General features: G+C 36.4%; 1 protein-coding gene across 5 annotated transcripts in view; it reads right to left on the bottom strand.

Moving 5' to 3' along the window:
• FAM172A (family with sequence similarity 172 member A) overlaps positions 1-27,302 on the bottom strand; it is a 466,743-nt gene that overhangs the window by 10,303 nt on the left and 429,138 nt on the right. For 2 of the 5 annotated variants that reach the window (XM_036925686.2, XM_036925695.2), the window contains one exon: positions 323-3,301. The exons of 1 other annotated variant lie outside the window; for it this stretch is intronic. In XM_036925686.2, the coding sequence (XP_036781581.1) occupies positions 3,159-3,301 (143 nt within the window). In that variant the 3' untranslated portion in view covers positions 323-3,158. Of the gene's footprint in view, positions 1-322; positions 3,302-10,925; positions 15,626-27,302 lie in introns of those variants that run through there. 2 more of the 5 variants (XM_057493481.1, XM_036925691.2) reach the window with 2 other exon arrangements.

Below are 27,302 nucleotides of genomic sequence, written 5' to 3'. Positions count from 1 at the left end.
TTTGTTTATGATGTATTAAAACTGAATTTAATGAAACAATAGCTTCACAACAAGTTCAAATTTCCTTGTAGCTAAGATACTTTAGATGTTAAAAACAAATGACTTAAAAAAGTTAGCTTTGTGAATGGTCCAAGCCAAACAGTCACTCAACTGAAGTTAAAATGTAACTTTACAGTAACACTAATACAACAATAATAGTAATAAGCAGCTATGTGGTTTAAAACATTGATAAATGCTGGGCCATCACTCTTTTTAAGTTTCTGCTTTTATTGACCTATATACAGAGTAAAGGAACTTCTGAGCAAGAATAATACGCTGCTGCTTGTTGGGAAAGTCATTTTTATTTTAAAACAGTAAACAGAATATATAATATTTAGGAAATTCCTGTGCTTTTTATTTTTTCATATAAACAATAACACAGTCCAGGTTGAAGCACAAGGCAGAGACTTGGTAAAAGTACAATTATTACAAGTAGATTTTCCCCCTTCAAACAGTCATGAAAATTTAACGGCGTATGGTTTGGTGCTTTTAGAAAGCCCCAAAGCCAGTATCTGGCTTTTAAGTTTTAACAGGACTATTCTGAATCTTAGATTTATCAACAATTACTTGCTTCCCATTCCATTTTCTCTAAAGAACTGAAAACATAATTTTTAAAAAAGCACCCACACCCTAACTTTAACCCTCTACTCCCCTAAAAATCTGTCTAAAGAAAACCAAAGTGGAGAGGTAACGATCAGAGCAAAAATATTGTTAACACTTGTCGCCTCCAAGCAGGCGGGCTACTACCAACTGGTTGTTATTCCAGGATAACTGAGGTGGATGATACTATTACATTTATACCAACACACCCATAATCAACATTAAAAAATCGTACGTTACAAGGAATCTTATCAGTTATCAGTTGGAGGTTTGGGATGGTTTGTCTAGCTCTCCGGTGGCTACAGCTCAGATCCACAAGTAGAAATTATATTTACACAACTTAAGTTTGCAAATAGCTCTCTATAGATAGTTAAACAAGGCCTAAGGACCCAGTAGTTTAAAAGTACGAAAGGCAATTAAACAGTGATTAACTCTAGTTACAGGTAAAGGTTTTTAAAAAGGTAGGTGAGAAAACTGAAGAGAAAGAATAGGAGTAATTAAATTTATAAACTGAGCATATTTACTTTGCTCTAATTCAGCTGCAGAAGCTTCACAAATTTAGCATTGCACAAATGCTGATTTTAAAAAAATGCAATAAAGTTAGTTTCCTGTGAACATTTTCATATACTGAAAACACCATACAATTTATAACACTTTGAAAAATATATTCAAGCCACATAAATTCTCAAATCCTCTCAATAGAAGGTAGCATTTTTTTTTTACACAGTTCACCTTTACTTCTAAAACAGAAAATATTGCAGACCAACATGCTTGACATTGTTGGGGTTATACATTTTAAGTCATCCAGAAGCTGAATAAAATGACGATTTGATTTTTCCTATGTTTCTGCTAAAATAATGTCAAAAAATATGCATGTATGACTACTAGAAAAAAAATCACTTTAATTTGCCATCATTAAAAGTGTAAGAACTAATTAATGTACTTGTATACGAAAAACAGCTATCATCAGTCTTAAAATTTGCTGAAATAGGTTCATAATATAAAAACATTTTATCCATGAGGTGGTTATTTTAAGTTATTTTTCTGAGGAGTCAGACAATTCTAAGTCATTTTGGGTACATGTTATCATGTCCTCAAATAAGGCAGGCATACTGTTGCATATACTTTAAAAAAGGATGAAGAAACATTAAATTCAAATCCTCATCTATTAGAAACAGAATGTTCATCAGGTAACTAAATTCGTCTAGTAATGTTAATATTTAATAGTTGAATGTAAAAGTCCATAAAATCTTTTTTTTACCTCTTGTATTTCACAGTGTTGGCCAGATTTTAGCTGGATTAAAATCCTTAGTTATTCAAACTGTAGGGTAAAACCCTACAGAGGAAGTGGACCACTAAAAATTATACCATTGGATTGACAGGAGAAAATCTTTCATACCAGGTTTTTTCTTTTCTGTTGGAGCAGAAAACTAAAGGAGGCATTTTAGCTCCACTTAGCCTTTCAGAAGCAAAAGGCTCAAGAGCACACCGCTTCATTTTCCTGATGACAATAAAAAATTCTATCCCTAAAAGGGTCTAACTCCATGGAAGCTCAGCATAGATCATTTTAGTCAGGATTAACAACGAAGTTTTTCCACATAAAGACTTAAAAGCAAAACTTAAGTGTTCTATCTAAATTACAATGCCACTCAATACACATTATATATTTAGAAAAGTCAATTCTAATGATAAGGTTGGAAATTCCATTGTAAACGGGACTTTTGACACTTAAAAGACTTGCTCATCATAATGTTTTTAAACAATCTCTTCTTAAATTAGAGACCTGTAAAATCTCATTTTCAGCGGTAATGCGGATTCGGTACTTTGTAGATTTTTATGCAAAATTTTTCTTCTGATTTCGAAGTGAAAATAGATCGTTAGGGACAGAACAATTTGCACTCCCAAGGCTACGTAGTAAATCATGGCATTCATGTTCTGAATTTAAATTTGGCTTTTCTTGGGTTGGGGAGGGGAGCTCAGTAAAAAAAAAGAAAAGGCATAAGACACCCTCAGGGAAAAACCTACATAACATTAAAGTCTGAAATCCAGAATAAAAGTTTGCTTCTGTTGGTGGAGGAAAAAAATGGACATTAGGCAGGGACAGGAACCCGAGACGCGGCGGGAGGCGCGGCTGGGCTGCAGCGGGCGGTAGGACCGCGCAGACGCCGCTCGCCCCGCAGGGCCGCGCGGGCTCTGTCCGGGCAATTAGAGGCGCGCCGGCCGCGCGGGGCACGGCGCTGTCAGCCTCAATCTGCGCGCTGACGGGCCGCGCGAAGCCCGAGCTCAGCCCGCAGGAGGCACGACCAGGGAACCCATATTGCTTTGACAGTTGCACTCATCTAGAAATAATGCAAAACGCTATTTAGATGTATGTATCACGACCCTGTGGCTCTAGAAAGAAAACAATCTAATGAGGGGCTGGGAGAGTGCTCGCCGACAACAGGCAGGCCGGAAACGTGTGGATGCATGCTCGCGCGAGGCTCCTCTGCGCCCCCTCCCCTGTCGCGCTCGTTCTCCTCTTACAGCTCTTCGTGCTTTATTCTGTGGGAGCGCCGCGTGAGGGCCGGCCGCAGGGAACTGCTCTTTGCCTCGGAGGCTTCGGTAAAGAATTTGAAAATAGACGGGAAGCTCTTCCAGGAAGTTAGCTCGTGACGGTCGGTGCCTGCAAAAACACAGATTCGGTTACCAGAGGGCGGGCGGCGCCCGTCAGGCCGAGCCGAGCCCCCGGCGCGCGGCCCCGCCTCCGCCCCTCGCGGGCGCGCGTCCGCGGCCCGGGGCGGCCCCGCCAGGCCCCGCCCATACCTGAGGGCTCCCCTCGCCCCCCGGTCCGGGGGCGGCCGACGTCCGCCGAGTACGCGGCCCGCCGGCGGCGACTCGGGCCCCGCGCCGCCTCGGGCCTGAGCTCCCAGCCCGCCTCCGGCGCGGGTACGCGGCCCGGACTCCCCCCAGCGGGGCTCCCGAGGCGCTGCCGGGCGGCCCCTGCGGGCCAATCGAGGCGCGCGGCGGGAAGGGCCACTCCCTCTCTCGCCTCGAAACCACCCACTTCCCCAGGCTCCGCGCGCGCGCGGTTTGTTTTCCCCTGCGCGCGGATTCCGCTTCTACACGCAGCGCCTCAGAGCACCCCACGTCTCTTTTTGCTTCCCAACATTAAAAAGCAAATGGAATTTTTCATTCCTCTCCCGGAAGCTGTGCTGTTAGACGTGATTGCCTCAGCGAGGTCACTGCGACCAAATTATACGAGACGCTTAAAGAAGGATGGGGTTCAAAAGAGACTATGCTTAGAGGTGTCCTAGCAGGCTACATTTTCACGGATTTCAGGTGACAGTTTCAGAAACGCTAAAAAAATGTTTCAAAGCAGTGACTACTAAAAACATCTAGGCCTCCTATTTTGTCAGGAACAATTCAACTTAGAAAATGCAGGTTTAATTGACAGTTTATGGTGTTACAGTATTTTACGACAGCCTTTTGCAGCTTCAATTTAGTGCTAATGTACAGTATATCTCAAATCAAATCTACCTTGTTTAACACAGGCAAAAAATACATTGATGTAGACATGAGAACAGATGAGGACATCTGTTTTTGACTCTTTGGAATAGCTTATATCATTTTACTAGGGGCTGCATAACTGAAAATTTTTTTTTACTTTAATAAAAATAATTACGAAGGCTCTCCCATAGAAATAATGCGTGGATAGCTTTGAATGAGTTGAAATATCTTCCTAGATCACTCAGTTATTCAGAGGGATACTGCTTGGAAGTCTCGGGATTCTGGGCCTCTGTCTGATACTTTAACATTGTTAATGATAATTCTTTAGTCTGTAATAGTAGGTCATTGCTATGGTTACTCTACAATGGTGCAACACTTTGCTCTCCCCTTCAGCTATTCGCTGAGACCTGGTAACCACATTTGTTGCCTAGCAACAGTTTTGTGACAGTATCACAATCTGGGAGTTACAACAATAAGGATGCTATGGCTGCACTCAGAGAGCAGACAGCTACAGTCTGTGACTTAGCGGAGGCAGCTAGTCCTGGAGAATGACCCTCTTCATAGGTACCCCTACAAGGATGCTCTCTATCCTCTTCTTTGCATATTGACCCTATGAACCTGCTTCTAGAACTAAAATCCAGTATTGGAGTCATATCCTTGAGAAATATTGCCCCACACTACTGTATTCAGACTAAAAAATGAGGTTGTTTCTGTATTTGCGTAGTAATTTCAGGCAAACACTAATGATATTCAGTGGGAGAGAGAGATATATGTAGGCTTATCCTGGCAAATCTTAAAGTGCCTGGCTGGATTTTTACAAGTCCTAATAGAATTATTGGGAAAAAAACCGTATTTATACTTGCCTGCATCAATAGGTGTGTACATTTTCAAGTTATTTGAAATACATGTAATATCCAGGTATTTGTTATTATTCTAGTTTTCACCAATTTATTCAGATGATAATTTTAAATTATTCTTTTGAATTTGAAGGCATATATTCTCCAAACTCAACTGAACAGTTCTAGATACGCTCATACCACCTACTTTAAATAATACTTTGTGTGTTTATCTAGAAAAGAGTTGGTTTTTGGATAGGTTTAAGAAATGCTTGCCCCTATTTCTATAGTGCTTGTAATTCTAGTTTCATTTCAATAATAACTACTAATTGCATTTACAATGATAAAATATTTTAAAATCAATCGTATTTGCTTTTTTTGAAAGACTATTCTCAGATGCATACTACATGGCAACACCCATCCCCAAACACAATAAGGGGGGAAAAAAGGTGTTAATTGTCTCTATCCTCATTTCCCATGCTTCCAGGATCATTTGGCATCTCCTCCATAGTGATCACACTCACACTTACTAGTGTTACCAAGGCTATGATCAATTTGTAAGCTTTCTCAGGGAACTCATCTCATAATTCCTCCCACCCCTTGAAAGCCAATTCAATCTATGAATCTAGAGGGACCTAAGGAGTCAGTGGTCTGAAGAAATTTTAACTCCTTTCTTTTTTCTTTTCTGGTGACAATCTTTCTGAAGGATGAACAAATTTCCCTGGTGATAAAATCACTACAAAGACTTCTTAGTTTTAGCTTATGATGATTCTGTTTGATTAGTCCTGGGCTGAAAAGACCATTGTCCCTGAGATAACAGTACCTACACTGGCTCTCTAACATTTACTCTTGCAATTTAAGAGTATAAAGAATGAGGATGTGTGCTCTGTCAGAGGAGGGAAATTGCTAGGAGTCAAGGTAATAAGCAAGGTGGATTAGAAACTGAATAACAAAGAATGGAGTGGGGGAGGGAGTAAATATTTTACTTTTCCTTTTATTCTTTCCATATATTAACATTTCTAACCTGAGTGGTAACATGAATATTTTATGCACAAATAGCTTTCCTTTCAAAATTTTTGAAAGTAGATTTTTAATAATTTAAAAATAGCATTTGGAAGTTAGGTAATTGCATGTTCATCTGGGGCGGCATATACAATTTCAAGAACATAGTTGGAGACCACGTCCAAAAATTCAGAGCCAGGGTTCAATGAAAATATTTACAAATTCATATGAACATCTACCCATAGCAATGCTTACAGAACTGAAACTTTTGAGAGCAGCTTTCTAGTGCTTAAAAAATACACTTTAGGGGAAATTATTCCATCAGGATAAAAACACTAGGCCATTACATTACCTATTCATAAAAGGATATAAAAGGGGAAAAATTCAGACCAGTCAAAAAAGCAGCCATTTATTAATAGGCTACAATAATGTGTAGATAATATAGAAATTATTCCAGTTAGCATTAACCATGTTACTTGAAGGGCACAAACATGGTTTTACAGTCAGAGCCTGGTCTCTCTTCTAGCACAAGTTCACCCTTATCAAAGGCTCTCCTTTCCACTTTTCAAACACCATTTTCCCAGCCTAGAGAGATTCCCACAGTGTAGGGAATAAAGGGATTCCCCATATTAAATACTTGCCATGTTCTCAGAGAGTGATTTTTATATTCCTTTGACTGGCAGGCTTGTTCTTACTGGGTAATTTACTTTCAGGGCAAATTCAGTCTTCTAATCCATAAAATCAATTCAGTTTCAATTATTACAAAAATTCAGTATCAATTATTACAAAAAAGCACCTTTGCTCAGTTTCAATCAGTGGTTCTTAGTAGGGATAGTAGTGGCCTCTGCAGCATTTTGGAAAATTTTAGGGGTATTTTTGGTGGTCAGGATGACTGGAAGGAGCTGCTGGCATTTAACGGAAGAAGGCCAGGGGTGCTGAGCATCCTGTAGTTTGCAGGGCATAGCAGCACGATGAAGAATTGTTCTGAATCCCACATGGTTTTCACATGTTCCACCAGCTATTCATGTAGTTGAAAAACCTGTTTACGATTACATAGGTTTAGAATTTAGATATTTTTGGCAAATAATCTCAAAAGTACTTTTGGCATGATTTCAATATACACAGACTTTTCCAGGAATCCAACTACCGTGTGAACTGCAGGGATTCTGTCTCCTCGCTGCTGGTGCCCATGGTACCCGAGTCCCCAGAGAGCACATTTGCACTGGCCTGCTCTTGTAGCTGCGGGCTTCCTGGTGATTCTCTTCCCAGGACCAAGTATCTGACGACTATTAATACCTTCTCATGTAGATTTGCCTGAGCACTTTAAATATTGATATGCATATTAATTTGAGTTACTTTTCTCTTTATTCTTTCCATATATTAACTAGAGCATTACAATAATTTAGTAATCTTGTAAGTAGGTGGGTTATGTTATTTTTAGAATTTATTTTAGGACAGTAAAAGCACTGTGTAATATTTGTTGTAAGAGGAGGTATTTAGAGGATCAAGGGTCAGCTTAAATAAAATGAATAGTTAATTCTTTTTTTATTACATTAGAGATTAATTTGCCCTCTATTCTGAACTCTACTCTTCTCTTTTATCCCCATACAGAGTAGAAAAGTGCCTTTTATTTCTCTTAATGTTTCTTTCATAAGTTCTATTTGTCCACGATGTTATTCATTGTGAAATTACCAAAAGGCAGGGGCCAGGATTCCAATTAAAATACTGCACTGAATATTTATTCTGTATCTATCACTTGAAAAAGAAAACTTTTAAAAATGAACTGTAGCAAATTTCAAAACAGAAAAGGTAGCACAAATGGTCAAAAGGACCAGAACCATAAGGATGAAGGAGAGACTATAAATCATATGAGAAAGACCATATTGCTAAAATGTGTCATTTGTTTTCCCAAAAGACTGTATATTTAAGAATAAGTGTCTTGTAATGGAACTGAGAAAAGGTGAGGCTACATTTATTTAATAGTATTTAGAAATTAAGAAATGGTTAGAAATATCTCTGAAAATGGAGTGCTCAAAGAATAAGCTAAGAGAGAAGAAAACATTCCTGTATCTTCTGACTTGTCTATTCCCTTTACTTCTTACTGTGATGACTTCAATCCAAGTGTTTCTTGCAAGTCAGCCTTGTCCACACTCCTCGTCACTTGATCTTGGTGCCCAGAATTTTTTTCTGGGGGCTAAAACTATGCCAAAATAGCTTAGAAGCCAAAATCCTGATGTTTACTTTGGCAGATGTAGATTACTCTGAGGCTGTACCTCTTTTTATGCAGTAGATGCTTAAAAAGCAATATGTAAATATAATTTCTGTAAATAGTATATTTTTAAAAAAGAAGGGGGTTCTTTACTTCTTCAATGAATTTTTTAGTAAAGTGAAGAAATTTCTGGGAAAGTAAATAATCATTCTTCAAATTATGTCACACATAAACACTCAATGAAGATTTGCCAGAGATGAGGTTTACTAGAATATGATGCATAGATTGAGTAAATTCTTACCAAGGAGATAATCTAGGAAAATTTATTGGTCAGCCATTCACTATTATAATTATTGCCAGTCACCTTATTTTATGTAATCCTAGACCAGAAGGTCATGGAGTAATTTTGACGATCTATGCATAATTTACATTTTAGGGCCTGGTTTACAATAGGGAATGTAACTATTCACAAAGTCACCTCTGAATACGAAATATTATTTTTATATTTTTGTTCCAGAGGAAAAAAACTAGCATATGCCCCTACCCTCTCACTGAAAACCCCCCAAACAGAAGAATTTGTTTTTAAAATAAAAGGTAATTAATAAGTTTTATGTTTCTTGTGATAAAGGGGGAATGAAAAAAAACCTAGAAAGATAGAAACACATTGATATTAACAGGTTAACATGTCTATGATACTTTCAAAATGACAAGGCTTGATTTTAAAATTGATCTTTAACAAGAAAAAGAAATAATGGGCAATTAGGAAGTAATGAAGAGCCTGTCAATATGGCTATGTTGATAATAACAGGTAAGGGAATTCTGGAGATAATCTAATATATAAAAATCAGGAGGTCTGTAATATGCATTATTGAGTCCCAGGGGGATTAACTAATGAATTTATGAGCTCACCAGCAGTTATTTTTAGAAAGTTGTAAAGAATTAGAGAAATACCAAAGCACTGACAAATAATGTGCCTTCTAAAAAGAGGTAAAATACAACTACTAAAATCATTTTAAAATGAATTCTAGAGCTTTTAAGAACATCACTTAAAAAAATACAAATTTATCAATATTTGATCAGGAAAATTTCCTAATGGCAGACTCTCCAAGTTAGAAGGCACAGGTGAGACTCAGCCACCCTGGGGGAGAGGGTAATAAGTGCAGTGGGGTGGGATGTTCACTGAGACTTGTAGGGGAAATGCCAAGAGCAGCTCAGCAAACATGCTGCATTGCCTCCTTAAATTGCTTTTGTAAGCTACAGGCAAGTCCCCTTCCACTGTTCACACCATTGCAAACCCATTAAAGCTGAGATTGTGTTGAGACCCTAAAGGCAAGTCCACAAGTTTGACCAGAGATAAGAGACAGGATGAAACAAAGACATAAAATCAGTGGTAGAAACTTTTGGGTCATTTGCAGCTTCTGGGCAGCCTGTCCTGTCCTCCAGCTTCTTTTCTATATCTCTCATCTATGGAAGGGGAGGGGAGTGGGTAGGGTGCAGGGCAGCTTAAGACCCAGAGAGACAACTCTGGGAGTAAACTTATTCTTAGGCAGAGCAGACAGCCTGCAGTAGCTGCAGGTCTTTGACCTTAACCTAGCAGACCTCCTAACCAATAAAAAATGGGTGTTTTTTTTTTTTTGGGGTGTGTTTTTATTGTGCCAGTTGCCTCTCAAAGTCAGACAGCTGGTACAGAATTGCTTTCTTTGGTTTTAATTCTTGTCTCCCATCTACTTTTACTGTTGCCACCAGGGATATGGGCCTCCAAGGATATACCGGGATATATCCCACAAGGGATATACTGTGGCCTCCAGGGATATTGCTTCTCTTTAAAATTTGAGCCCAGGTGCAGGCAAACATTCCCCTTGTCATTTTCAAAAGTAACTTTACCAAAGGATTGCAGGAGCAGCACAGAGCACCAGACAAGGAAATGCAAAGAACCATACATACAGGTTTCTGTTCCCATTACTCCCAACACAATCAGAAAAGAATTTAATAGTGCCCCATTCTAAAATAATTCTGTAGGAGAGGGCTAGTACAGATTTATAGATATCTTGTCAGCCTTCCTTCTTTCCTAGCTAGCTTCTCTGTCTGTTTCTAGCTAGGTACCTATGGCTTATGGCTGCCAGTGTGTGTTTGTATGTGCGTGAGAAAGAGAAAGAGGGATAGAGGGAGGGAGAGATTGAGAAAGATCAAGAGACAGGGAGGGAGGGGTGAGATGGAGAATGAACTGCAAAATACTTACTGTATTTTAAAACAAAACAAAATAAAAAACCCATTTCTTGGGTCAAATATCTGAATCTTCTGTGGTCCTCCTCCCTCAGTTGTGGATTCTATTCTACAGGATATAATTTGTGGGCAGTCTTTCCAGGGGTCCTGTGACTGATGCATACATTCATGCATGTATTTATTGTATGCTAGGCATGATTCCTTGGGGCTAGTTATGCAGTGGAGAGCTCTGCCTTTGTAGCATACATGCTGACGGGGATGACAGGCAATGAAAATGTAAATAATGGACATGATAATTTTAGAGAGTCAGAAGCACTGTGAAGAAAACACTAGGTGGACATGAAGACAATGAGGAGGAGGAGGTGAGATGAGGAGAGGTGGCAGCAACTTGGATTGGATGGAGAAGACTTCTGCCCTGAGACCTGAATGGCAAGGAGCCAGATGAGGTCGGGGGTGGGGGGTGGGGGTGGGGTGGTGCAGTGCGCAGGCAAGGTCATAGAAGAGCAAGGGCAGGGGCTTTAAGGAGGAGAGAGCCTGCCACGACAGAGCAACTGAAAAGCTGGGTGAGGGGGAAAGGGAACCATGACTCAGAGAGGCAGGCGGCCTCCACACCACGGGAGGTGCCACAGGCTATAGTGACAGGTTTGAATTTTATCCCGATTTGCAATGGAAGAGCTTCTTGCAGAGTTTCAAGCAGAGGAGAAATATAATCTGATTTGCATTTTAAGTGTACACTGGTTGGTAGGTGGTGAATAGTGAATGGATTATGGGGAATTAGAATGATGGGTTTAACCCTTCCTAATCACATTTACCACGTCCTTCCACCTTAGAGCATTCTCTACTGCTTGCTCTTCTACATACTGCAGAGTAATTTCCTGCTAGTTCATATAAATAAATTAATGATACAGTAATAGTAATATGCAGTAAGAGTTGAAAAAGAGTCTATAAAATAGTATTTTAAAGTAGCAAATAAAAAAATGGAGGTGAACTAGAAACAGTATTTTCCCAACACTTTTGCTCTTGTTATTTATGCTGATACCTATGGTTTCTTAGCCCTTAGAAGGACTATTGTGAGTGGTGGGAAGGTGTTGGGATGGGAAATACATGTTACAGAATTCCATTTCTGCAAGCAGTCTAGAGGTAACTGGTATGTTTATTCTCCAGGCAGGCTTTTCCACTGAGTTCTTCATTTCTATGAATGGACACAACATTCTCTTAGCTACTCCAGCTCAAAGCTGCTCAGCCATCTTTGATTTTTTTCTCCTCCCTTGTTTGCTGCCTCCTGATCCAATCAGTTACCAAATCCTGACGCACCTCAGCCAAGTTTTTCCAGTGTTTCTCCTTTTCCATCCCCCCATTACCACTCTAAATTTAATGACCTATCATTTAGAACTCAGAAACTTTCTAACTTGTGTCATTGCCTTCAATTTCTCCCCTATCTTGTACCCTGCTACCAGATGAAAAATTCTGTTACCATTTGTGTCATGTACCTCTTTCTCTGCTCAAAAATATCCAATGGCTCCTCATAATCTATCAAATAAGTTGAAATTCTTTAATTTGGTTTAAAGCTCTCCATTTTCTGGCTCCAGCCTTCTTTTAAGGTTTATCACTCAATTTTTCTTCTATTGGTATTCCCTATCTTCCCAGGCCAACTGGTATTTCTTAAACCTTTTCAAAATCTTAGGGATTGGGCATCTGTGATTCTGATGATTCTGAAGTCCAGCCAGAGAAGAAATTACCATTATAAAGTTTTTGAAGGCAGGGCCAAACTTTACTCATCTTCAACACAGAATGATACATATACATTATGTTGAAGTATATGGGTTGGCTTTTAGAGTTAAGAAATAAATTCCTCTAAAATCTGAATATAGTGACAACTGGATACTCTTTAACGAAAGCTGAAGGAAGTAGAATGTTTTTCTTCTTCTCCAATGAAATGACGAGTAACGAGTTTGATAAGCACTGACAAATAACCAAAGTATCTTCCAGATCTCTTTAGCTAAAATGTTGTGCTTATCTAGTAAACACAATTTTCTAGCATCAAAGCAATTTAGGTAAGTGTCAGAACTGAGGGCTCTCAGAGAGTCTAACTGTTTAAGAGCTTTTATTTCCAAGATGTATTTGGCTTGGTCCAAATTTAGGTGCAGACAGAAACATATCAAACATAAAATAGTAAAGCTATGAAAAGGACTGTGGATAAAATTTCATCCAACAGTTTCATTTCACAGGTAAGAAATCTAAACTTAAGAGAGGTTGTGATAAGCCAAAGTTTCACAGACATTTTGCTGCAATATAGTTAATATTTACAAATTCGTTAAACACTGAAAGAGAAACATTTTTCAGAAGATGTATGTTTTAAGATCCAGTTCAATATTTTATCTCCTCTAGTAAGCATTTTTCGATTAATCTTAACCAAATCATCTACTCCTTTTCTTCATGTTTTAGTACTTTGTATCCAGTCTTTACTACATTATCATACACATGTTTTGCTTAACTAGTCATTTTGGGCATGAAAAATACATTGCTTTAAAAAAATACCTTGTTTTATCTTCAAATCTTTGGGGATGATGCTTCAAAACTTTTTATTCCAGAAATCATAGTTGAGGCTTAATAGGTGTTGTATAAACAACTGTCTGAAACAGAATTCACCAGAAAACTGATACTTACTAAATATTAGTTAACATAGAATCATAGAATTTTTCTATGGTTCTTGCACTATTTTGATGATGATCACCATTTTGAAATTAAAGAAATGGTAGCATACAGATGATGGTTGTAAAAACTTGAGAATTTAAAAAGCAAAGTGCTACTGGTGTTTTGAAAACATAGATGATTCATTACATGAATGTTTGTATCCATAGCATCATTTTGTATTGTTTGTCAGACTTTCAAACACACAGACCTTTACTTTGCAGCCAATAAAAGGAGGAAGGAAGCAGAGGAAGGAGGAGGTGATAAACTAGCCCCAGTCATTTAATGATTTGGAATTGTACTAAAGTGTATTGGCCAATTTGGGGAGAACTGATATACTTACAATATGAGTCATCCAATCAACAAACATGATGTATCTTGCTACTTATTTAAGTCATTTTTAATGCTTTCTAATGAAGTTTTATCACTTTCTCAATCACTTTATTTTTTATATTCATTCATTCATTAATTCAATTACACTTTTTATTTTGAAATAATTCTAGATTCATATGCAGTTGTAAGAAATAACAAATTGATACTATGTCCCTTTTATAATTTTCCTCAATAATAACACCTTGTAAAACCACAGTACAATATGACAACCAGGATATTGTCAATACTGCAATTAAAATACAGAACATTTCTATCATCACAAAGATCACCTATGGCCTTTTATAGCCGCGCCTACTTCCCTTTCTGGGCCCTCCTTAACCCCTGGAAACCACTAATATATTCTTCAGTTCTATACTTTTATCACTTCAAGAACGTTATATAAATGGAATCATACCATATGTACTCTTTTGGGATTGGCTTTTGTCATTCAGCTTAATTCTCTGGAGATTTATTTAGATGTGTGTATCAATAGTTTGTTCTTTTTTACTGCTGAGTAGTATTCTATGGTATGGATGTATCACAGTTTGTTTAACCATTTCCATGTTCATGGAAATCTGGGTAGTTTCCAGTTTATGGCTATTATGACTAAAGTTGCAATAAACATTCATGTACAAATTTTTATGTGAAATAATCTTTGTTTTTATGGGATAAATGCCCAAGGGTATAGTTGCTGGGCTGCACATTAGTTGCATGTTTAGTTTTTCAAGAAACTGCCACTGTTTTTCAGTTACCGTACCATTTTAGATTCTTTCCAGCAATGTCTGAGTGATCTAGTTTCTATGTATCTTTGCCATAATGTATTGAAATCATAGACTGATTCTGTCCATTCTAGTAAGTAGGTAGTAGTTCCTTTGTCTTTCTATATAAATTATAGAATAATCTAGTCTATACTTACTGTAAAGGATTGACCTTGCCCAAAAAGGTATCATCTGGGCCTCTGGAGCATCTAGAGACTACAGTTAGCCATGCAGACAGTAAACCATGTCAATCTAACTAAGTCCTAGTAAAACTCTGGACACCAACACTTGGGTGAGCTTCCCTGGTATGTAATACTCCATAAGTATTCTCACACACTGTTGCTGGGAGAAGACAGCACTGTCCATGAATTGACTGGAAAAGGCAGCTGGAAACTCACTTTGGAACTTCCCTCGACTCTGCCCAGCGTGCCCTCTTCCTTGGCTGATCTGTACCCTTTTGCTGTGTTAGACTGTCACCGTGAATATAACAGCCTTCACTGAAGTGAGTTCTGTGAGTCCTGGCAAATGATCAAACCTGAAGGTGATCTTAGGGATATCCTCTTACAGTTGGTATCAGAAGTGAGAGTCATCTTGGTGACTTTAGAAGTTCAGATCTACAAAATATCTTGCTGGGATTTTGACAGGAATAATGTTAAACCTGCATACCAATTTGGAGAGAACTGACATCTATACTATGTTGAGTGACTGAAATTATGAACATGATGTGTCTCTCAGCTTTATTTTTGTAATATTGCATATTTATTGATGCTACTTCAAATGCTTGTTGATATATAAAAACTCAACTGATTTTTGTGTAATGCTTTTGTATTCAGCAACCTTGCTAACTTATCCTTTTCATCCTAAAAATTTATCTATAGATTTTGAATTTTCTACATAAACAATTATAAGTGAATAATTTCAGTTTTAATTTTTCTTCTCTAATTCTTATGGCTTTTATTTCTTCCAGTCATTTATTTATGAAAACTTTAAACTATAAGAAAAATGGCCTCAAATGTATTCATACCATTAACTAATTGGGTCACTACAGTATCACATAAAACAAGTTATTATGAATAATATAAAACAGGTATAAAATTACTATATTTTCTATTTTGATTGATTTCTTGATAACACAACTTTAAAAAGTCCTATTTCTGTCAGGTAATGTCATCTAGCTGCTGACTACTGGTCATGAGAGCTCCTTGTCATTTTATGACAGACAGTAACAGCTTCTGGAGTGAGTTATTCTCCCAACACTGTGATTTCTTTTCATTCTAGTTAAGATAATGTAGAAATAGACTATTTTTGTTACATTCAGCCTCCAAGTCTAGAGTTGCCTTCTTGCTGTCTGGTGTTACTTTAATTTCATTTCCAGTTCTCTCCCCCAAAGCATTTCCTCTTTGAATGTCCTTAAAAAACAAGCAGACAAAAATCACAACTCACAATGCAACCTCCTTCTACATGGCAAGAATCCTTAAAGAATCCTGAACTTATTTACACAACACCATTAATGCATAAAGAATAACATCTTTCATCAAGTTAAAGATGTGCTGATTTTAAATTAAATACATATATTCATAAATATGTCATGTAAATGTAGTGAATTCCTACTATTGACTAGTTTAGAAAATGACACGAGAACATAGTAGATAGGACTGATAACTTCAATACCAGATAATATTTCAGAGTATCAATATAGAGAAAATACATGAGCACTTAAATTAACAGTAAAATTCCATTAAGGGCTAATTCATGACAAAAATTGAACAGAGCCAGATATGGTTGAACAATTACTATAAAGGCTTATAAAAACTGTTCACAGTTATAATCCTTACTGCATCTATGCTGGATTTCATCCTAAAATGAAATTTCAAAACTCTAATGGGTTTTCCACATAGGCTGTCCTGCAAACTGTCCAGAAGACTAACAGGCTGAAATCTTTCATTATTGCTCAAGAAATTAAATTTTCTTGTCTGGAATTAAATTTACTTCTGGGTTTGTAAATATTTACAATCCTGGGGTTTGAAATATGGTAATAGATGTAAAGTATATTTTACATGTGGTGCAAAATTTCACAAGTACATATAATTCCCACTTCTTTGCTTTGTATAAGCAACATTTTATATTAAATTATAGGGACATAAAATCCTTTTTCCCAAGTATTTTAAAATCAGAGTCAGAATTATTACTTGGATCTTGTTAAAGTAGTAATGGATAGAATTATTTCCCAAAGAATCTCAAACATACCCTTTGGGCATCACAGTAGGTGGATGCCATCTATTATTTTATTTCTATTCCACAGAGAAAATTTAAAAAGTTATACTGGTGGGGAAAGCCTGTGAATCCACTTAAAAGGTTAACTGAGGTGGAGGATTATTGACCTGCACAGTAAAAAAGGAAGGTGTTGGTTACCTAAATAAGATGGTCAGATTTCAATGCTTTTCAACAATTTATATCCATCAGTAGAAACATGAGTTGTAGGAAACTTTCCTAAGAGAAAGTTATAAACAAAGGGAAACCTGTATTATCAAGACAGAAGTATTTTAGGGACCCCAATAGTAAAGAATGCTCTACCCATTAATTAGAAAAAAATATATTTACAAGTTGTGTAGAAGGGAGCTACAATTTACGTCTCTACAGTGATTTAAGAGTGAAAATTTTAATAATATCATATTAAGTAAAAATACAGTAGTAGAATTACTTTCGCTGTTTAGTAGTTATTTAACCATATCCTTTATTGAAAAAAGCATTTGAGATGACTTATATATACATTATGGTAGGATAAAAAGGGGGTGAACAGTAAAAGGAGTACAGTAATAGGATAAAGTCAGGGATGGGGTAAGGTTAATATATGAGGATGACTAATACAAAGAAATGTACAATTGCTGGATGATGACTAAAAATTTGAGCTTCCTATCAACAAATACAAAGAGGGTAATACTACTGATAATGATTCACTGCATCTAGGTGATAAAAGCAAACCAGTTGTAGAAAACAGTTGTGTTTCATACTGTGTTCTTAGTGTGGACTTATGACATTAGAACAAAGAGCAACTTGGGAGAAATAATTCAGAGGATATTAAGATAATATTTTTCCAGTGACCTGATAGTCTATGATAGTCTGGCTTGCTCAAGAGATAAAATTGAGCACACCAAAGGTAGAAGATGCATTGTATCTCCTTTAAACAACTGTAGTTTTCTTTTAGACAATTGTATTATTTTTTAACTTTTTGCCCAATAGGAATGGAGCAACAGAAAGTCTGAGGTTACATTCTCTGGTGAGAACTTGGATGACGTTTTTTGGATGATATTTCTGCTATCTTGGGGTCACCAATATAATTTAATATCTACTCCAGAAATTATGAGCTTAACCAAAATATGTGCCCCAATAGATGGCTCCTCTATCTACAAAGAAGTGGGGTTAAGGGAAGGACTGGGGGGAGAAAAGGCCAAGATTTTCTTTAAAAAAAAAGTTTTGACTTCACTTGAAAATATGAATAAATAGATTATAAAGGTCCCATATTGGATAGCATGTCTGCAAATACCTCAGCCTAGGTATTACTAGGTATTACTGTAGCCACAAATCATTATCAATAACTAGGCCACTGAATATGGACAATTTTTTAGATTCAATTTTAAGGTAGTAGAGTTAAAGCTGTAATATGGTGGTAATATGTATTCTTAACAATTATCATCATCATTAAGACATTAAAGTAAAAATTAAAATTAATTGGGTATTTACTATGTCCCTGGCATAGCACTAAGCACTTTAATATACTAATTCATTTAAAATTGAGAATAATTTTACAAACTAGGTGGTATTACCCTCATTTTTCTGATAAAGAAACTGAGGTCTGGAGAGGTTATGGTACTTTCTAAAGGTCGTAGTGCTCTAAGTAAGAAGAATATAAGCTCTATTAAGGCAGGGACATTGTTTTGTTCACCCTTTATTCCTATTGCTTAGAGCACTGCCTGACACCTAAGACTCTCCTGATAAACGTTTGTTGAAGCAGCTGAATCCAAATGCCAGGCTATTAAACTGTGAAACAGAGCTACTAGAGTATAAGCCAATGGATGGTCTCAGTTTAGGGCAGTAAGGATTTAGACCTACTGTGGTGACTACTATGTTGTTACAGTATGTGGAAAAATGATGGCTATCTTTGGTATACCAGTGTGGACTTCTGTAAGACATTTTGGTGCAATCGAGATTCTTTTTTTTCATTTTCACATTATTTTCCTGAGATGGTAAGCTTAATGGGATCAAAGAATGGGCTTAAATTCTACATGATTCACTTAATTTTATAAGGATAAATACTCAATATCACAATTATAGACTAAAACCTTTAAAGTGTTCAGGAAGCTTCACAATTAACTGCTGTTGATCAAAGGGGAATAGGATTTTAACATATAGGTGGTCTAAGAAAAGAATAGCCCCAGCTGGAAAGCATTTTTCTTACTGATAGGTAACCAGTATACTACAAAAAGAGAATACCAGTATTTAATGTGTTTTTCTATTTAATTTCTACAGGCTTTCCTTTACTTTCTTCATTCCCTCATTAACTTCATCTTTTAAAGTCAGAACGAGACCCTCAAGATTCAGTTTTCTAGGTTACATTTTTAAAGGTGTACACTAAAAACAAGTTAGCACAGTAGCCATGTCACTAAATAAAGTGACAACTCATGCTGCAGTGATATGATATGGAAGCAGTTAATGCAGTACAGAAAAAAACTTACTTCAGAGGTCACTACAATACTAGAAATGTGCTCAATTCTTTCTTTATATCCATATCATTATCTATTTTGCTAAAATAGCATCTTGAGTGTGTCTTGAGTGTGGGAAGATTAGCATTTGCTCTCAGCTGACTACAGATAGCAATCTTTCATAAGGCATGAAACCGAACCTACTGGAGGAAAGAGCCTCAAGCTCAATGCTTTAACTTTAGACAGCCAACCAACAGGTCATTTTCTAAACACGAGGTTTCTGTGTAGCCATTACAGATCAGCGTTTTTAAAAAGAACAATTTTTTTCAACATAACACAATAAGCTTGCTATAGACTTTAAAACAGAAAGCAACATTTTCACTTTTATACAACTCACATCTTTTCCTGACTTGAAAGAACAGCCAAAAGGATGAAAGGCAATATTGGCCTTGGAGAAATATGCTGAATGGTCTAAAATCTTTCTTAATCTCTAATAGTGAAGTAGTGAAAAGGTTAACCATCTGGGATGATGCAACCCCAAGTCACTGAAATGTAATATTTACAATAATTATTAGACAACATTTTTTGAAAAATTGGGAACAATTTCTGCTTGAATTTTAAATTTGTGTTTTATATTTACAGGTCAAAATGTATTTATTTTATAATTGATAATACTTCATGCTTTATTTCAGAATTGCATTTGACCCAAATATCCAAGTTTTATGAACACAGATGAAATATCTAACTTATTCAGAAAAGTGACTGCCTTACAAATTAAAATTATAATTAAAGAATGCAGTTCTAGAAAAAAGGATTTCATTAAAAGACAGTTTTAGTATTTTCATCTCTGAATTCAAAGGTTTTTTCCCATCTGATTTGGTTCAGAGCAGCCTCATGGACAGTCATAATAATGCCAATTACATACTTAAAAAGAGTTATTATATACTTAAAATTATATTAAGTAATATACAATAATGTGTATTATCATATACATAAAAACTATATACTTTATCAAATCACATAAGACAAATCAAATGTATCACTATGAAGTATAAGTAACTCTTCACTTTAAAAAAATTACCTCTAAAGTGACTGGAAAACTCTCACAAAGCAAATTAAAATTTTCAAATGAAAACTATTTTAGATTTTCAGAGAAGGAAAAATAAGAATCTCCAGGTCCCTTCATCCCTATGGTCATAGTCTCTTTGTATTACTCAAAAACCTATTATACAAAAAAACAAAACTTTTGTTTGTTGTTTTAGAGCAAAAAAACCTTGCTTTTTTTATGACATCTCTGGTGAAACCTTTTAAGTGGTGAAGTTTTGGTCTCAGAGCAAGATTTTGCCAGTTTAAATATTGATAGATTCTTAATTACAGTGTTACATATGGTGGTAAATATACACAATTTAACTGGGTATTTTTATGAACAATAAACATTTAAAGAACTTTGGAAATAAATTTCATTTGTAACTATGTTATTCTTAATAAAATTGTTCTGTTCAGTCAGTACTCTTTCTATATTTCTCCTTATCTAACTTCATCACAGTTTTTGCAAGTAAATTCAAACATGATTTTCTTTTGGTCAGTATTGCAAGTTACAAATTTTCTCTTATTAAAAAATATAAAATTTAGTGATAAATCATGTATAGTGATGTGATTCTGAAGTTTAAGATTGAGATATGGAAAAACTGATATGAATGTATTCTAAGAAAATAAACCTAAAAATATTAAATTAAAAACATTTTTATTTAAAAAATAATTTCTAACTTACAAAAAAGCTGCAAGAATACAGTTAACTCTTGTTTTTTATCCAACTTCACTGGTCTTTAAAAACACTAGTCACATTGTTTTATCATATACTCTCATATATTATTTTTTTTCTGAACTATCTGAGAGTAGGTTGCAAATATCATGCCTTTTAGTATGTATTTCCTAATAAGGAAATTTTCTTATGTAACCGCAGTGCAATGATCAATTTGAGAAGATTCTACATTGATACAATACCTTTTACTCTTTTTACATACTATATACATATCAATTTTGCCAGTTATTCTTATAGCATTTTTACTGTCCAGTATAGAATCCAGTCCAGGATCACCTGGTGAAAACTGTAAAGATTTAATAATTATTTCCTTTTATTTTCATCCACCTGTTTAAAAGAGTTTTATTTGGTATCTTTTATAAGATAGTTTTATTTGGTTTCAAACTGAAACTTCAGAATGATGACACTAACTCTACTACTAAGTTCTATGCCATTTTAAAATAAACTCTCTTAGTAAAACCATAGCAATATGATTAAAATATTCCTGGCTAAGATTACATATCTATCACTGAGTAACAAATATTTATTTGACTCTATAAAGAAGCTTGCAATCCAGGGAAGAATAATATTCTTGATGTGTGTGTGTGTGTGTGTGTGTGTGTGTGTGTGTGTGTGTGTGTGTGTGTGTTTTCCTGCCATTTTCTTGTTAGCTCTTGGAAGTTATCTGAATTAAAACTACAATCAGTCAAACATTCTGTTTGCTAGGAGTTCTAGTAAAAGTTTTGATGGAGAGAAGACTGAAATTGATGACTAAGGGTAAATTTCTAAAATACTTGAGGTTTATATTTAACTATGATAATTTTCTTCCATACCCATTAGAAAATGTAGAATTAACTGCATACATTGTTGCTGATGGCATAGAAATAGTTTACACAGCTGAATTGAGGGACTTCAAATTTAAGATCTATTTCTGGCTACTCTATCAATATGCATGAAATTTGGATAAGTTTTTTAACTACGATTTGTCCCAATTTCTTTATTGCTAAAAGCAAAAAGAGTATTGTTTACTATATAGATATATAACTAGGATTGTAGAGAGGTGATCAAGTAAAATCATAAAATGAGATGTAGCAAAGAAGCACAAGCACAAGCATCTTGCTATAGTCATCATAAATAAACCATCTTCCCAGGAAAGCAAAGAAAGAACTTTACTGTTCAATCTATGCTGCAGAAAAAAGTAGAATACACAGATAAGTAAAAAGAAAAATATTAAAATCACTAATAATCCTACCAATCAGAAATAACCTGAAATATATTCTTCCAGACTTTCTTTTCTCTACATAAAATACATTTTTCTTGTTTGTTTACAAATATTATTACTTTAATAATGGAAAAATTAATCACATTTCAATACAAATGCATTAAAAAATATACTATACTAAGGGTTCTTGCTCTGGTAATCAGTTAACCCTCCTACTGGTAACAATGATAAACTCTGGACAACTAAAACAAACAACTATGTGATGGCATTGGACAGCAACCAAAAGGAAGTGGAAACTGGGGGAGATTAAACCTTTCAAAAAAGGGATCTACACTGGATGACTCTTCCCTGAGGGAATTCTCTTTTTTGCATGGTGCAGGGTGGCTAGAACGCAATCAAAAGGCTGGAGTTATTGGCATTAAGTGTCAGAAGACCGAGTTCAGGGATGCCAGAAAAGCTTGAAACTAGGAAGGGAAATTCCTGAAAGCTAGGAGCCGACTACAGAGGGGAACTTCCGAATCTCTGTGTATATATTCATCTCAAGTTTTTAGATGAATTATGAACTATGCTTGCAGGAGGAAGAGGAGCTAGTAGAGGGCTGCAGCTGGAAAGTTGAAGAAGCTAGCAGAGATTTAAGCAGCTCACTACAGGAGAGGCAGTGTGATCCAAAGTGCAGACGGTTAGGGGGCAAGAAAACAAGACTCAAAGATTACCAGATATAAGAATTAGCAAGCCAAGACTTTAAAGCCACTATTATAAATATGTTTGAGGACTTAAAGAGGTGATCACAATGAGTGAAAGATAAGTATTCAAAGAGACAAATTAAAACCTTAAAAAGAACCAAGCGAAAATGCTGTAAGTGTATTTGAAAGTGTATTTGTAAGTGTATACGAAACAAAAATTCACTGGCTGACTTAATAGTCAACTGGAGAAGGCAGAAGAAGTTTCATGAACTTGAAAATGGATCAATAGGAATCATCCAAGCTAAGGAACAGAGAGAAAAATGACTGGAAAAAGAAAAACAATGAAAAAAGCCTGAGTGACCTGTGGGACAATGTAAAGCCCTTAATTTATGTGTAATCAGAGTCTCTCTGGGGGCTTGCAATAGTCCCTCTGTATAGACTATGTATAGATCAACCCTTAATCACTAGAGCAACCATTAAAAAAAATACAAAATGCATACTAAAATGGCTTTAGAGCAATTAAAATCAAATACAAAAACAAATTCCATCATCTGGAAAAAAAGATGTTGGAGCAGCAGGGCAAGGTAGAAACCTCTTCCCCCACACACCAAGGAAACAACTACAGCAAATACAACTGTATCTGAAAATGCCCTGAAGATGGCAGAACAGACCCCCTACACCTGGGGAAGAGGAGAGGACCACACAGAGAAGGGTAAAGGGGCAGAGCCACAGTGGAGCGGGACCCAAGCCCTTCCTCTAGCCCCACAGGCTGGGAAGGGGATAGGAACTCTGCACACCTGGCCCTGGAGATCTGCTCTGGGAACACAAGTCCACATTGCATTGGATTCTGGTGATTAGCGGGACTGGAAACCAGAGACAGTTGGAAAACTTTTGGAGGCTCAGACTCCAGCCACTTGTGGACTCCAGGCACGGTCTGCCAGTCCTGCTGAGACCCAAAACAGAGGCAGCAGTTTGAAAGATTTGCCAGAAGTGGGAGAGGTGCCAGAGGGGTGGGAGTTGGATGGAGCTCTCTCCTCAGGAGAAAGGGCAGGTGGATGACACTTCCCAGCCCTCCCTTGTCCCAACAGGTAGGGTACTCTTGGGAGCCCCAAATATTCCATTCCCCTCGCTGGTGGCTCAGCCCCTAGGCACTTCCCTGCTCACTGGCAGGGCGCCACTCATTCAGTCCAGCAGCTTCAGACTTAGCTGCCTTGCAGGCAGAGGGAAGCTTGCCCACCTTTCTCAGCCCTGTCTCAGCTCAGTTAGAGAGGTGACTGCAGGAGCAAGCTCCGAGCACTCCTTCCTCCTTGTGGGGCCCCACCTCTGCATGTGACCACACACCGAGCCAGTGCTGCCACCACCACACTGCGCCCATCCACTTGCCGCGGCAGCCATGCACTGCGAGCCTTGTCACCACTGCTCACCTGCTCCAGAGCCACAAGACTGCTCCGCCCACCTTTTAGCCTAGCAGCACTGCCATTGCTGCAGGGCAGGCAGAGGCAAGCTGCCATACAAGGCTGACTGAGATAGACCACCGTGGGGGATGGTTTGGGATAGGTAGGTGGGGGAGGGGGATAAAGGGGCACAAAAATTCCCAATCATAATATAAGTTGGTCATGAGGATAGTAGTATAACATGGAGAATATAGCCAATGGTTTTGTTATTCTTTCTGTGTTAACAGTAACTGCATTAGTTGGGATGAGGATTTAATAATATGGGTAACTGTTGAACCACTGTGTTGTATTCTTGAAACCAATATAAGATTGTATATCAACTATACTCAATTAAAAAAATTTAAAGGAGGGCAGAAAAGGAGTAAGAGTAGAACAAAAATCTCATTGGACAAATAAAAAGCATATAACATAATGGTAGATGTAAACACAATCACATTAATTTAAAAAATACATGAAATTTAAATGGGCTAGTCATTCCAATTAAACTTAAAATTAAGACTACAACAGAAATGTTGGTGAGAATGTAGCTCAACTGGAACTCTCATAGATTACTCACAGGTGTGGGAAATGGTACACTCACTTTGGAAAACAGGCAGTTTTTAGTAAAACATATATATCTATTTTATGATTCAGCTCTCCTACTATGAAAGGCCTGTAATAAAATGTTCATAGGAGATTTATTCATAATAGCTAGAAATTGGATACAGCTCATATGTCCATCCACAGGAGAATGGATGTAAAAATTGTGATTTATTTATAAAATGGATACTATTTAGTAATTACAAAGAATGAACTTGGGGTATATGTAACAACTTGGATGAATCTCAGAAATATTATGGTAGGTGAGAGAAGACAAGTACAAAAGAGATTATACTCTGTATGCCATTTATGTCAAGTTTAAGAGCAGGAAAAACAATTCTATGGAGATAGAAATGAGAACAGAGATTGCAGGGTGAGGCGGGGAGGGCAAGCAGAATTGACTAAAAGGAAGAAAGAAGAAAATTCTGGAGGGGATGGAAATGTTTTATATCTCTATCGTTATAACATTTATATCTTAAATGTTACAATGGATATAAACATTTTCAACACTGAACAATTTGTACACTGATGATCTGATACTTTTACTATATCTAAAATTTATATTTAAAAAAGAAATAAAGATAAAATTCAATATACTTCAAAATATACTTCGTAAGTAAATATAATAATAAAGCTACCATACTTCATAAGCAAATATGATATGTTTATCACTGAATAAAACTTACCGCCCTAAGACATATTTTTTTTCATCTCTCTAAAAAATTACTGGTCTATTCAGGGATTAAACCCTCTTGAAAGTACTAGCAACTGAGCTAATCAGTGTATACCAGCCGTTTTTCTTCTATAGTCTCAATTATTTAATATTTCACAAAAAAGGTCTATATTAAATGGATGGTGTTTGGTAAGTCTACCAAAAAGAACTAGATACAGACCAGATGTCCATCCACAGTAGAATGTGTATGTAAATTGTTATGTATTCATAAAATACTCCATAGTAATTAAAAAGAATGAACTAGTGGTACATGTAACAACTTAGATGAATCTGAAAAACATTATGGTATGTAAGAGAAGCCAAGCTCAAAAGAGTATATGCTCTATCTTCCATTTATGTGAAGTTTCAGAATAGGAAAAAAATTCTCTGGAGACAGAAAGCAGAACAGACTGCAGGGATGAGGGTAACTCCCAAGCTAAATTGCAGAGACCAGTCTAAAATTACTGCTAACAAGATTACAAAATCATGTTATTTGCTTATAAAATGGTGACATTATGATCATGTATCCTTGGTGATTCTACAAGTAAGGAAGTTGTCAGATCAGCATGATGTTATTTTCAGCATTTACAGGTAACAGAGTTCTGGTCCTTATGAACATGTCAATGATAAAGACAGTGTAAGAGTACTTTATCACTAAAGGATTTGCAAAGCTTCCAGAGAATGTTAAAAATTATAGTCCCAAAAGGACAGTTCAGCAAAAATTTTCCAACCCTTTTTATGACATAGACTACTAATATGAGTCATTACATCCCAAGGTAGCAGAACTAATGGGCATATGATAATAATTTAAACTCTATGACATTTTAACAAAATATATGACAATGAAGTAACAAATACAGGCAATGCACCTAATGTTTTCCAAGAATAAAAGGAAACAATGTAGTATTTTTTATTTGAGTTGATTCAAAAAGTATTTGAAGTTCAAATATAGTCTGGTGCCAAACCGTCCTCACTCAAAGGAAGTTTTAAATAATTCTTAAAGTACTTTGAAGATTCTGGTCTGATAGGGCTAAATGAATTATAATGTTCTCATTTTCCCTCCTGATTTTAGAAGAGGAAATGGGAAGTAGTAGTTCTATCACTGGCTTATCCTCCAAGTTGAAATGCTTATTACACTGGTTTAGAATCATTGGTTTAAACTAATTTTTAATAACAGGATGATAATTTTCAGTAACATAAAATAAACACAACCATCACCTATAGTGCAATTTCCCATATGAAAAAAAAAGATCTAAATTTCTGCCATCTTTTGTTATAATAAAAATGGCCATCAGGAAAAAATTACATTGGAGAATCTTTAGGAAATTGGTTGACACATTAAGGAAAATTATCAGATCAACTTATGTTTCCAACAATTGTATGTATGTTTTATGGTGAGGATGAGCTCCATGTCTGTTGGTAGAGAACTGGCATAATGATTACTGCATTTACTGGTTTACTTACTCAACAGTCAACCTTTCCTAAAGTTTGTTCCCTAAAGACCGCTGGCTTTGTGGGATGCCAACAGCTGTTGATTCAAGATCTTTTGAAGTTTACAAAAGCTCCTTCCTGCAGCATTTCTCTGAGGCTTCAGTGTGCTAATGCGCACTGTGACACCCAGAAGGGAGGATTTCAATGTGTGCCACCTTCCAAACATATTTGACCCATGAGTTTCTCTTGGGACAGTTTTGTGGACTTTCATTTGACAAAACACACTTTAGAAACTTTTGGTCTAGGGTAACAGAGATATTACAACTAGAGTTGTAGCATGGTTAAACAAAAAAGCAAAGTGAGGAGAGAATATTACTTAAGCCACTTATTTCTCAGTGCTAGTTGCCTTAAATGTAAGATGCTGTGTACTAGCTGTAACCTTGAGCAAGTTGTTTAACCTCTCACTTTTTAACAACCTGTTAACAATGGGACCAATAGCACTTA

The sequence above is a fragment of the Manis pentadactyla genome, chromosome 2 (assembly GCF_030020395.1).
Source record: "Manis pentadactyla isolate mManPen7 chromosome 2, mManPen7.hap1, whole genome shotgun sequence".
Lineage (NCBI taxonomy): Eukaryota > Metazoa > Chordata > Mammalia > Pholidota > Manidae > Manis > Manis pentadactyla.
This window is presented reverse-complemented; position numbering and strand designations above follow the sequence as displayed.